This window comes from Trachurus japonicus, chromosome 8, assembly GCF_045865225.1.
Source record: "Trachurus japonicus isolate A0001 chromosome 8, Traja_1.0".
In the NCBI taxonomy this organism is placed as follows: domain Eukaryota; kingdom Metazoa; phylum Chordata; class Actinopteri; order Carangiformes; family Carangidae; genus Trachurus; species Trachurus japonicus.
In genome coordinates this window covers 31666834-31678601 of record NC_140914.1, presented here as the reverse complement: position 1 = coordinate 31678601, position 11768 = coordinate 31666834, and the positions used below count along the sequence as shown (strand labels likewise).

General features: G+C 43.0%; 1 protein-coding gene across 1 annotated transcript; it reads right to left on the bottom strand.

Moving 5' to 3' along the window:
• Positions 1-7095: 7095 nt before the first annotated feature.
• hoxb1a (homeobox B1a) lies at positions 7096-9534 on the bottom strand. Its single transcript, XM_085785477.1, has 2 exons — positions 8652-9534; positions 7096-7433 (listed from the first exon to the last, which is right to left on the bottom strand). Exons 1-2 carry the CDS (start codon positions 9532-9534, stop codon positions 7096-7098), a joined length of 1221 nt encoding a protein of 406 aa, XP_085641603.1.
• Positions 9535-11768: the final 2234 nt, after the last annotated feature.

The window sequence follows — 11768 nt, the reverse complement described above, 5'->3', positions numbered from 1 at the left end:
GCTTTACAAAAAAAAAAAGTTCCACTGTCGGTTCACGACCTTTTGTCTTCTCCTCTTCTTATTGCAGTTGTTTCTTCATCAAACATTTAAAACTGTGCGTTACACCACTGGACTCTGCTTGTGCACTGTATTTATAGTCATTGGTGAACCTGGCTGAGTGTCAGGGTGATGTGTGTCAGTCTAACAGGGATGGCTGCCTCTGCTCTACCTCAGTGTCCTGTTTACCGATAAGGATCATTGTTTGAGGCTACGAGTGTCTCTGTGTGTGTCTTAACAAATAAATGATTGCATGCATTTAGCCGAGCAGTGAGGATGGATGCACACTCACTCCATTACCACGATGCTGAATACATGTCGTGCAGACTTAACTTAACCTAACGGCCTGTCAGTTTTGCTGCTTATTAAAACCTACTGAGGCTCTTAAGAGCAGATCACATGACCAAGTCCAGCTCCTCAGATCAACAGTCGATCAGCGTCCAACCTAATGCAACGTAACTGGCTGACTGGATCATTCTGTTGATAAGAACATGCACATGACTACTCTGTATTTTAAAGATCCTTCACCTTGATGCTGAAATCTATAAGCAGCCTGCACATGGACGTCCTGCAGCTTCACAGGAGGCAGCTTCACATGACAAGACAGTAAACAGATACACATCAGGGAGGGAGGAGGAGAGCTGAACTCTGGATGACCCCAACACACAGGACCTGCCCCACACACACACACACACACACACACACACACACATACTGCTCACACACTGTTTGCCTCTTATTACTCAGCTCATCTTCCAGTATTTGATATTCACTTCAGTGTTTTGAAAGATGTTACTGTTGGATGGCAGCTATTAGCATTATTCCAATGATCATGTATCTATTAGGTTTCTAATGTATTGTTATGTACAGTCATATAGACACATACTGAGTCAATAGAACAATGCATGACATATACAAACAGATAAGTGATTAGACACGCATTATTTGGTTTGACATAACATACACATTTCTAATTATATATTAATATTCAATAATAATATTAATACCCCCACAGACGTGTTCTTCGCCCTCTCCTTTTCTATTTATATTTCACCTCTTGACCAAACGATACACAGTGATGGGTTTAATTCTGTTGTTTTGTCTTTTATCTTTTATATTCTTATCATGCACTTATACTGTGATTTTATTCTATAGCTCCACTCCCACATTTGTTCGTGCTCTTACACTGCACACTAGGCTGGCTTTGTAGTGAAGTGTACTGTACTGCCTCATTTGTGTTTATTTATTTAGTTTATTTTATATTATGTCCTGTTGTTGTATGTACTGGTTTAACTGTTTTAATTGTCTGGATGAGCGAGAGACACCTGAATTTCCCTACTGGGATTAATAAAGTATAAAGTGTATATCTATCTATCTCTATCTATGACGTGTGTGTTCACTATAAATTAAAATAAAACCTGAGTGCTGTAATGGGCCTGTTAAGACTGTGAGGTAACACTTTACAATAAGTGCACACTATTAAGCGTTAGTTAAGCATTAAATACTGAATTCATCATTTATAACACATGAATACTCATTAGTATAAAAAAAATAAATGAATAAATAAAGTATGTAGTTTATAAACACATTTAAAAATGTTTTACTCATCATTGATAAGCACTTACTGTATTTATAAACGACATACTAATGAGTATTCATGTGTTATAAATGAAGAATTCAGTATTTATTAATGCTTAACTAATGCTTAATAGTGTGTAGTTATTATAAAGTGTTACCGACTGTTTGATCACAGTCAGTGATTTGTCACTGGATGACAGCAGGAATCTTGGTGTTGCGTCTGACATCCCAGCAGCAGTCCATCAAGTAGACCATCATGGCCGACAGAAATAATCATATGACAGTCTGCTGGAGCATTGAAAACGTGAATCCTTTTGCATTTCGTCAATAATCTTGATTGATTTTTCAGTGTTGAAAACTGTATTACTGCTACGTGTTGCCCCTTTAATCCCCATTGAACCTTTTCATTCATTGTGACAGAGGTTGAGCGGACGGAGCAGCAGAGTGAGATAAGCTGAGAGCAAACCTCAAAGCTGTGATCGCTATGGAAAGAACAGATTCCACTTATTGATTTTTACTGTAATAAACATGTTATCATGTTGTCATTATGGGATGGACCCAAGATAAAAATGTCTCTTTGTCTTCTTCTCTCTCACTGTGTGTGTGTGTGTGTGTGTGTGTGTGTGTGTGTGTGTGTGTGTGTGTGTGTGTGTGTGTGTGTGTGTGTGTGTGTGTGTGTGTGTGTGTGTGTGTGTGTGTGTGTGCTCTCATCTATGTAACTGAGACTCTGAACTCTTGAACTGCAGCCACACCACTTTATCTTTCTCTAGGGCATGGACACACACACACACACACACACAGGCAGACAGCTCTGTGTTGAACTTGAGATGAGTTATGGAAAGGAAAACAGGAGTTGGGGGTCAGACTGAATGAGGTCAACATAGAAGAATCTCCACTCTTTCTCGAGGTCTCTCTCTCTCTCTCTCTCTCTCTCCTCCCTCCTTTTTTCATGTACTCTTCTGTTTTTCTCCCTAAAACTCACACCCAATTTTTTTTTTCTTTCAGCTTTAATCAAATAAAATCTAATTAATCAGAATTAACTTCCTTCATTTATTTTCCAGTGCACTAAGGAGGAGCTGTGTGGTTTGTATGTTTTGATGATGTCCACATAAAGTGAATGTGAGCAGCTCATTATGAAGTGTCAGAGCAGAAGGAGCTTCATTGTGCATTGTGGTGTAGCTCTGTGGTTATGGTCGACACTGGGCTGAAGTTGCCTACTGGTTGTTGCTGCAGCTCAACTTTTTCATCCAACTCATTTGCATCAAAAGTCACTCATCTCAGTCAAAAAAATTACATTTCATAGGATGTATTATGTACTTGAACAGGAGAGTAATTTCAGCTTATAATAGTGCAACTTGGCCAAAATGTAATTGAATATGAAAAAAATAATAATTATAAAAAATGCATGTTGACTAATAAAGTCAACATGCAGAAAATTCCTTCTTATTCTGAAGATAATATAGCAGGTTCAGCTGAGCCAACACTAACATGGATAACCAGTTGTAATGCTGGATAACTGGAACTATTACAATTGCTTGAGATTTAAAGGTCCAGTGTGTAAAATGGGGGTAAAACCGTGATATCCAGCGTTCAGATTTTAGACAGCAGCGCTCACTCGCTCGCTCGCACTCACCCCTCCCGTCAGAAAAAGTGACGGTGTCCTCCGAGTACAAAATAACTGGTTTACCACGATTGGGACGACTGGGAGTATTTCAGAAGCATGCATGGAGAGATGAGGTGAAGATCTAAACCATTTATGTCTGCTGTTTCCTTCTTCTTTGTTGGTTTATTTATGCACGCAAAACTCGCAAAACGTGCTCTCTGACTGGATGGATTTTCCGTTCTTGGTGCCGTACAAAAATGGCGGTGCAAGATGGCGACACTCTCTAAAACAAGACCCTTGCTTTAGAGAAAACCGAACAAATTTTTACACTTATACATTTACACTGTGAGGGTCTAAGGACAGAGGATGTTGTTATGATGCCATGTAAAGCCCTTTGAGACAAACTGTTTGTAAAAAACTGAATAAAATTGCCCTGCCTTGCCTTGCCTTGCCTTGCCTTGCCTTGCCTTGCCTTGCCTTGCCTTGCCTTGCCTTGCCTTGCCTTGCCTTGCCTTGCCTATATACAAATATATTCATTCAGATTTTGCCAATAAACCTTGCCAATTATTAAAACACTGGACCTTTAATTGTCTTGTGAGTTATAATTTCAGCCTATTTAGCTTTTGCTCCAATTAAAGCTCAGCGGAGACATATGAGTCTGACTGGATGTAAAGAGAGAGGCCTTGAAGAGGTCACCCAGCAACTGACTGTTGCACTTTTATAAAGATGGGAAACCTGCCAGAGACAGATTTCACAAGGAAAGTCAAAGCTTTTAGTCCCTGGTGTGTCACAGTGGCTGATTTCTATTTTAAAACTCTGTCCTGACGTCCAGTTCAGCTCCATATCATGTTCCCTGGTCAGCAGCTTTTCTCAACACCTCTGTTTTAAGGGTTAAAAAAAACTCTATAGGGACTCAGAGCAGTGTGCATTCAATATCTTTTCCTGACATGTAAATTCTCTGTTCTCTTATTTCTACCTTGTGTGAAGACACGAGTGAGGTAGAGAGTAGGCCATACAGAGAGAGGACATCTAGTCTGGTCAGAGGGTTAGGACTTGGTTTTAGGGTTCAGGTTAGAATTAGCTGTGTGATGAGGTGATGACTGAGTTTACCACCCAGGCTCCAGGAAGAGGCACCTTCAGCCCGGCAGAGAGGAGAGGAGAGGAGAGGAGAGGAGAGGCGGATGACGATGAAGAGGAGAAGGAGGAGGAGGAGTGTGTTTACATGTTTAGATATCCCAGAGGCTCTCCAAAGGTCAACAGTTCAGCGAGCCACCCGGAAAGCCCTGTCACATTCCTCACTGTACCCCCGTGTGTGTGTGTGTGTGTGTGTGTGTGTGTGTGTGTGTGTGTGTGTGTGTGTGTGTGTGTGTGTGTGTGGGAAGAGGGGTTCATCTGGAGGCCAGGCAGCTCTGTGAATCTGAGCCTCTGCAGAGGTGTGACGCTCTGTATGTTGTTTTCTGTCAGACAGTGTTTCTGTGAATCCATGAGGAGGAAGAGGACGAGCAGCTCCTTTTCCTTCTTCATCATTTCCACATCCTTCCTTTATGTATCTATCTATCTATCTATCTATCTATCTATCTATCTATCTATCTATCTATCTATCTATCTATCTATCTATCTATCTATCTATCTATCTATCTATCCATGTTTATATATAGCCCATATTTTATATATATATACAGAGATAGAGAGAGAGAGATAGGTAAATATAGAGATATATAGTAATATAGGTATATATGTATAGAAATATATATCCAGTCCTGCGATGTTTTACTGTTGCATTGTGGTAATTCTTCCCTCACAGCAACCATCACAACCTATTTAGATTCCAGCACTTATTGTTTTTCCTTTGCATAAGCAAACTGAATGCACTGGAAGTGTTGTGTGTTTCCTCCAATGTGTGATACTTATGACTCAGTAAAACCTGATAAATCATAATGCCAAATAAATCTCATATTAAACAGTTTATAGTCAATTTCAAGAGGAAAAAGAAAACATCTGTGAGATGGATGAACATAATCATCTTTACTTGAGGTAGGTTGAAGTAGAAAAAGACAGAGAGGAACATGATTGGATGATATAAGGCAGCAGAACTAATAAAACTCAGTCGGTCTGTCCTCATTTAAAAACAGAAGACATTGTAAAAAAAAAACCAAAAAAAAAAAAACAGGCACAGTAGTTGACAGCCCAGGCCAATATTTAACCTGACAATATAACACCTGAGGAGATTTACTCCTAAATGATGACAGTCTGTTTCCCCATACAGACTGAAGGAAATCTTCTGACTCTTCCCTTTAATATTTGAACTATTAGTTGAATTTACACAAGTCAGATTTATCACATTTAGGAGTAGAACCAGTTCCATGTCGCGTTTAAACTATCATGATCTTCAGTAGTAACAAGAAAAGTTCACCCGAGGGAGGACATCCGATTCATACACGCACATTTCCCATAATCTATAATCAATAACATAAAATGGAACCAATAATTTATTCTCATGGGAGGAAGGACGGGCAGTAAAATATAATTGCTGCCGATTTTCTCTCCTCGGGAAGGAGGCGTGTGTCTCACAGGCCTCAGGGTTTCTTCAGTAGTTTCAGTAGTCACACACACACACACACACAACCACACACACACACTCACTCACACACACACACAAATCCAAAATCAACCTTTGTCTGTTGTAAAGGCATCACAGTCTTGTGTCATGCAGCTTTTCTTAGCTTGTTTGTCCGTGTCACATGAAACCTGGAGGATTAAGACTCTGACTGTGAACGTTACCCTGTAGTCACATAGTGCAAAAGCCAGAGCTGTGTGGGATCAAACATACACAGAAAAAAAAAACATTTACATTCAAATATTCAAAAATAATAAAGTGGAACAAAACATCTAGTACAACCACGTAAAAACAAAAATATAATATTTCCCTGTATTCCTGATCATAAGGCTCATAAGGCTGCTGTGGGACCAACCACAGCTTCTCTTAGTTTTTTTTTTCATATTCAGCAGTGTTGGGCTTTCAGGTAGAGCTTTAGTACAGTCCATTACGCTCTACAGTCTGTGTCACACGTTGTTACACATTTCAATTAATGGCAGAATGGAAAACACAATGAAAATGAACATAAAATAAAACATGGAGCAGGTGATGTGCTATCCACCTTAAAAAAGCTACTACTAGCTACACCCTGTCAATCAGACACCATGTAAAGATGGCTTAGTGCGTCTCATCATCATCACAGTTCACTATTAAACATCTGGAAAAAATAAAAAAGCATCTCTGTTTTTGTGTAGGAATAATTCAGTATACATCATCTCTCATCTCCAGCAGAAAAACCTTAATGTATTTATGTAGGCTATTTGTGTGCTTTGCATCGTCACCAACTATCATGTATATTTGCTTATTCCTTTTTATCAAATGTGGTCGGCCATCGTAGGTCACTTTAGTTCATATATATGAGAAAACCCAAACAAACAAAGACATTTTTAAAAGAAGTGATTAATCATTTCGACTCTGTGAAGCAGCAAGACAGGTTTGATTAAGACAACGTGATGTTTCTCTGCATCTAAGAAGGTTTTCTACTCCTACAGCCAGGATAGAACAAGTCCAGGTTGTCAGAGGGAATTCTGGGACATTGAAGGGAACAGTCACTAGATTAGAGAGGTAATTAGCAGCCGTGGCAGAGTGGCTGCTGTTGTTTTCACCTTGTGAGTGAATGTGTGTGTGTGTGTGTTATCAGTGATGGGCAGGTGTGTATTTGCAGTGATTTCTGTGATTTAGTAACAACACAGCAGGTTGAGATCAAGAAGAAAGTGTCATGGCTGCTGAGCTTTTGTATTAAATAGATGAGGTCACCACCAGTCACATCGCTGCTCTCTCTCTAGTTCTCCGAGCTCGGGGACGCGCCCGGGGACGTGGACGCGGAGGACTGGTCGGTGTCCTCCTCCGGGTCTTTGCCGCCGGTACCGGAGGAGGAGGAGGAGGAGCGCGCCGCGCCCTCCCGCTCGCGCTTCTTCTGCTTCATGCGCCGGTTCTGGAACCAGATCTTCACCTGCGTCTCGTTCAGCTCCAGCGTGGCGGCGATCTCCACGCGCCGCGCCCGCGTCAGGTACTTACTGAAGTGGAACTCCTTCTCCAGCTCCGTCAGCTGCCGCGTGCTGAAGTTGGTGCGCATGGCGTTGTTGTGCGCGCCGCTGAGGCCGTAGTCCGACACTTTGACTGAGGGAGAGGAGGGACAGAGTTACACACGTGTTTCAATTCTTCTTCTCACATAGTAAAATTAACAATAAACTGTTTTACATATAGGCAAATAGGCAAAAAAACAAACTGTCATTTTCTTATAATAAAGTATAAATATGGCATCCCAATAGAATTACATTGAACTGGATTGATCATCGTTGGCTGTCAGAATCAAATCAGAAATCCTCCTTTTTGCTGTGTGATTTGATAATATACATATATTGTAGCCTATATTAATACAGCCGGATATTGATATTATGGCGAATGAAGAGCAACAGACTTCTCTGGGCGAAATAACCCGTTGTTATTTTCATTATAATAAAGAGAGCGAGCGGGCCAAACACTGAGGCGGTCCGGGCCCGAGCTGGACTCATGCAGATCTGCCATCTGTCCTGGGATGTGACAACACACTGACAAAGCCCTTTATTTTATCTCAATATAAAAAATAAAAAAATAAAAAAATACATGTAACATTTAGAAAATTAATGTTTTTATTTATATTAATGACTATTCAAACAATACAGTAGAAATTAATTTTAAAACGTCTCCTTCCATTTGTTTGCCACGGTCACAATGTAAATGAGACGCTTTGACTTGCCTCTAAATGAAAACTATAGCCTACGTTTTTATTGTCAGTCACTATATGAGCTTTTAGTTTAGGTAAATTAAATATATTGTATGTAATTGTTTTGTGTAGGCCTAAATAGACTGCCTCATCCAAAAACAGCCTATAACAGCTTTTATTTTTCCCTGTGTTTACAGTAATGTCTTCAGGTGAAAAACGGAAAAGAACAGGGAAAAAAATAATAATTAGCATGATACAGACCATTCTGAGGCCTGCAAGACAGAAGTCTAAATTAGCCTCATTATAGACTCTGCTCTCTGCAGACTGAATGTCCTCGTTAATCAGAGTGTCTCTGCGGCTCGAACAGACAAAAAGTATAAATATAACTGTATATTGTCTTATGGGCAGTTTTCCGCGTCACCGTGAAGCTGTGTGTATTTATTTTTGTCTCAGCTGCTCATACAGTTCTGAGATCAGTCACCTCTGGGTGCAGCACTGACAGACACTATGATGAATGGAGCAGAGGCCGCAGCCTGGAAACCTCACAAATCACAGCGCTGTTAAACCTCCGCTCTAAACGGGCTCATCTCCGTGATCAAGTTTAAATTATGACCCAAACCCCCCGGTCCTACCTGTCTTGGGCGGGTTCCTCTTCACCTTCATCCAGTCGAAGGTCTGGCCCTGGCCGGCCTGCTGGCCCTCCTCCTCCCCCCTCTCTCGCTCCTGAGAGCCGGGCAGCTCTCCGTAGCCTCCCCCGGGGGGAAGCCCCAGGTATCCGGCTGCGTCCAGACCCCCGCCGAGCTGCTGCGGGTACTGCGCCCCGGCCAGAGCGCCCTGAGGCCCGCAGTAGGCCCCGGCCAGGGCCCCGTAGCTGGGCGCCGAGCTGGGGAAGGTGGACTGGTGGTAGTAAGAGGAGGCCACAGACTCATCCATGAAGTACTGCGGGTGGACGGTGTTCGTGGGGCCCGTGGCGGCGATATACTCCGAGTTTGTGGCGCATGCTGCTTGACCCGCGTAGGCCCCGGTGTTCCCGTTACTCCCGGTATTATAAGGCTGCAGTATTCCGCTCTGTAAGCTCTGGGTTTGGTGAAGGTGAGGATGATGATGGTAGCCGCTGTGCGTCTGCTGCTGATGATGATGCTGCTGTTGCTCATGATGATGATGAGGATGAGGAGGATGATGGTGAAGTGGACGTTGCTGATGATGCTGCGTGGCCCCCGTGGCCCCGTCCACTCCACCACCCCCGGCCGTGGCCGCCCCGCTGCCCCCGTACAGCCGGGCGTCCCCGGTGAACATCCCGCTGTCACCCCGCGTCCCATTACCGGGAGACGGGGAGAAGGAGGCGGAGGAGGAGACCGGGAAGCTCTGGTGCTGGTCCAGCGGGTGGTGGTGGTGGTGGTGGGGGTGGGGGTGGTGGGGGTGCAGGTGGTGGTGTGAGGACTTGGGCGCAGAATATGCGGCGGTGCTCGGTCTGTTACAAATGGAGTATTCCACAAAGGAGTTCATGTTGTCCATGCAGACTGAGGCCCGGTGGGACTGAACCCGGACTACACCGACCAGGAAGCAGGGAGACACGGATGACGTCAGCAGAAGTCAGCTGGAAAAACATCAAAAATCGAGCAAATCCATCACAAAAAATAAAGAAAGAAAGAATGGAGTCAAATGTGTAAATCAGAGCAGATAGAGTGATGTGAAATCAGAACGAAATTAAATCCTGGGAGGAAAAAAACACACAACTTCAGCTCCAAAAGGAAAATGAAGCAGAGTGGAAAATCTGTGTTGTTGTTGTGGAGGAAACTCAAAGGAAAAAGGTGAAAAAGCAAAGAGCAGAAAGTTCCAGTGAGGAGGGGAGGACAGCCTGTCAGCTCAGCTCGGACTGCGGCTCCAACGGCTCATCGGTGACAGCGGAAAATACCGCGAGAAGACACAGAGGAGTCAAGTCACCTCCTCACCTCTTCACAGGTCACACACCGTAGTCCTCCATTCTCTCTTTTTTCTCCCCTCTGGACTCTCTCCGTCTTTTGCCTCTCTCCTTCTCTCTCTCCCTCTCTCTTTTCCGTCTCTTCTTTTCTTACCTCTGCCGCGGGTCACGTGGCTCAATCGTGCGTCGCCTGTGGTGACCAGGGGGCCAAAAGTTTGTGAGCCGGTGAGGGGTGCGAGGGGAACAGTGTGTGTGTGGGGAGGGGAGGCGGGGGGGGCTTTCGATTCAGGGAGTGGAGTTTTCGTGCGCGTTCGCCTTCGCGCACGCGCCTCATCCATCACTTGCCGTGACATTAGCACGACAAAGAGACTTCAATCAAATCGGCCCATCAATCTGATATCAGCACGGATCTGTCAGAGCAAAGAGAGAGCAGGAGAATAAAAGAGGAGCTGTGAGCGGCCTGCTGCCTGCACACACACCTCCCCCAAACACAACGCTCCCACAAATAACACAATATATAAGCCTAGGTACTGTACACTATATACAACACTCCTTCTATATCTTACTCCTGATACTACAACATCAAATGAGAGCCAATCAGCAAACTGGTCCTGTGGCTGTGAGCTGCTGATTAGCTCAGTCTGATAACTGCTACTGTAATAGTGTGGATGGAAAAGTCTTATTTTGGTAACATGTTCTGTTGTGTCATTTGTGAGATCTCAGGACAGAAGACACACACACTGTTCCATACTCGCCATCTATAACAGTTCACCTCATTTTATATCATGAAATCAGTGATGGAACAAGCTGCTTGAGTCTTTCTCTTTGTGGATACATGGTCTTTTATATAAATACATAAGTGTATAGAACCATGTATCCATCAGAACTGCTTGATTGGTTTAAAATCCATCTGCAGTACAGGTAAATAAACCAGATAAGTCTCAAATTAACACAAAGTCACTATTGGACGACTGAAGATAAGAGCGATTTTGTGTTAATTTAAGACTTTTATCTGGTTTATTTACCTACTGTGGATGTATTAAAGCTAACTTTGCTGTGTTCCCATCACTGCTGTTCTGTCTGCCTTATGTCACTAAAGGGAAAACATGCATGAGAACAGACTTTAGAGAGAATCACTGTAGATCTGCTGGGAACATACACTACAGTGGGACTCACACTGAGCTGATCAGCAGCTGTTCAGCTCCGACCATGTGTCAGTGTGAGGCTGATGAACCGACTGAACCTATAACACACTGCATCCTCAGCGCTCAACTTTTCCCAACTTCACTAACGCTGCTTCAAAAACGTATAGATTTAACTTCATCTCTCGTTTTTGTTTGTTTTTCTCACAGAAGGCAGGAAATCTTTTTATGGATCAAACGGCTGCTATTGATCGTACTCAGAGCATCAGAGAGCCCGATCACCGGGACTTTTGGGAATCACTTTACTTTTCAACAATTGGATTGGGAGGCCATAGATTTTAGATGGCTTTAATGTGCACGTGCGAGTGCATGCTGAATGTGTGTGTGTGTGTGTGTGTTTGTGTGTTTGCTAATTGAATGAATGAGCTGATCTGTTATAGAAATGAGGTTAAGGCAGACAGGAGGCCTTATGGTGGACCAAGCCCTGCCGGTCCAGCAGGACAGGAAGCAGGGAACGCCTTGACAACAACACAATGTACTTTCTGTGAGTTTGTGTGTGTGTTAAGACAATAGACTGCAAACACACACATGAGTGAACTTTTACATAGAGAGTTTTTTTTCTTTGGAAGATCTTTCTTTCTTTCTTTCTTTCTTTCTTTCTTTCTTTCTTTCTTTCTTTCTTTCTT

Excerpts from the sequence above, each read along its gene's own strand:
- hoxb1a (XM_085785477.1), bottom strand. The coding sequence starts at position 9,534 with ATGGACAACATGAACTCCTTTGTGGAATACTCCATTTGTAACAGACCG. Across the intron at positions 7,434-8,651 it reads GAGGAACCCGCCCAAGACAG|TCAAAGTGTCGGACTACGGC; the intron begins GTAGGACCGGGG and ends CCTCTCCCTCAG.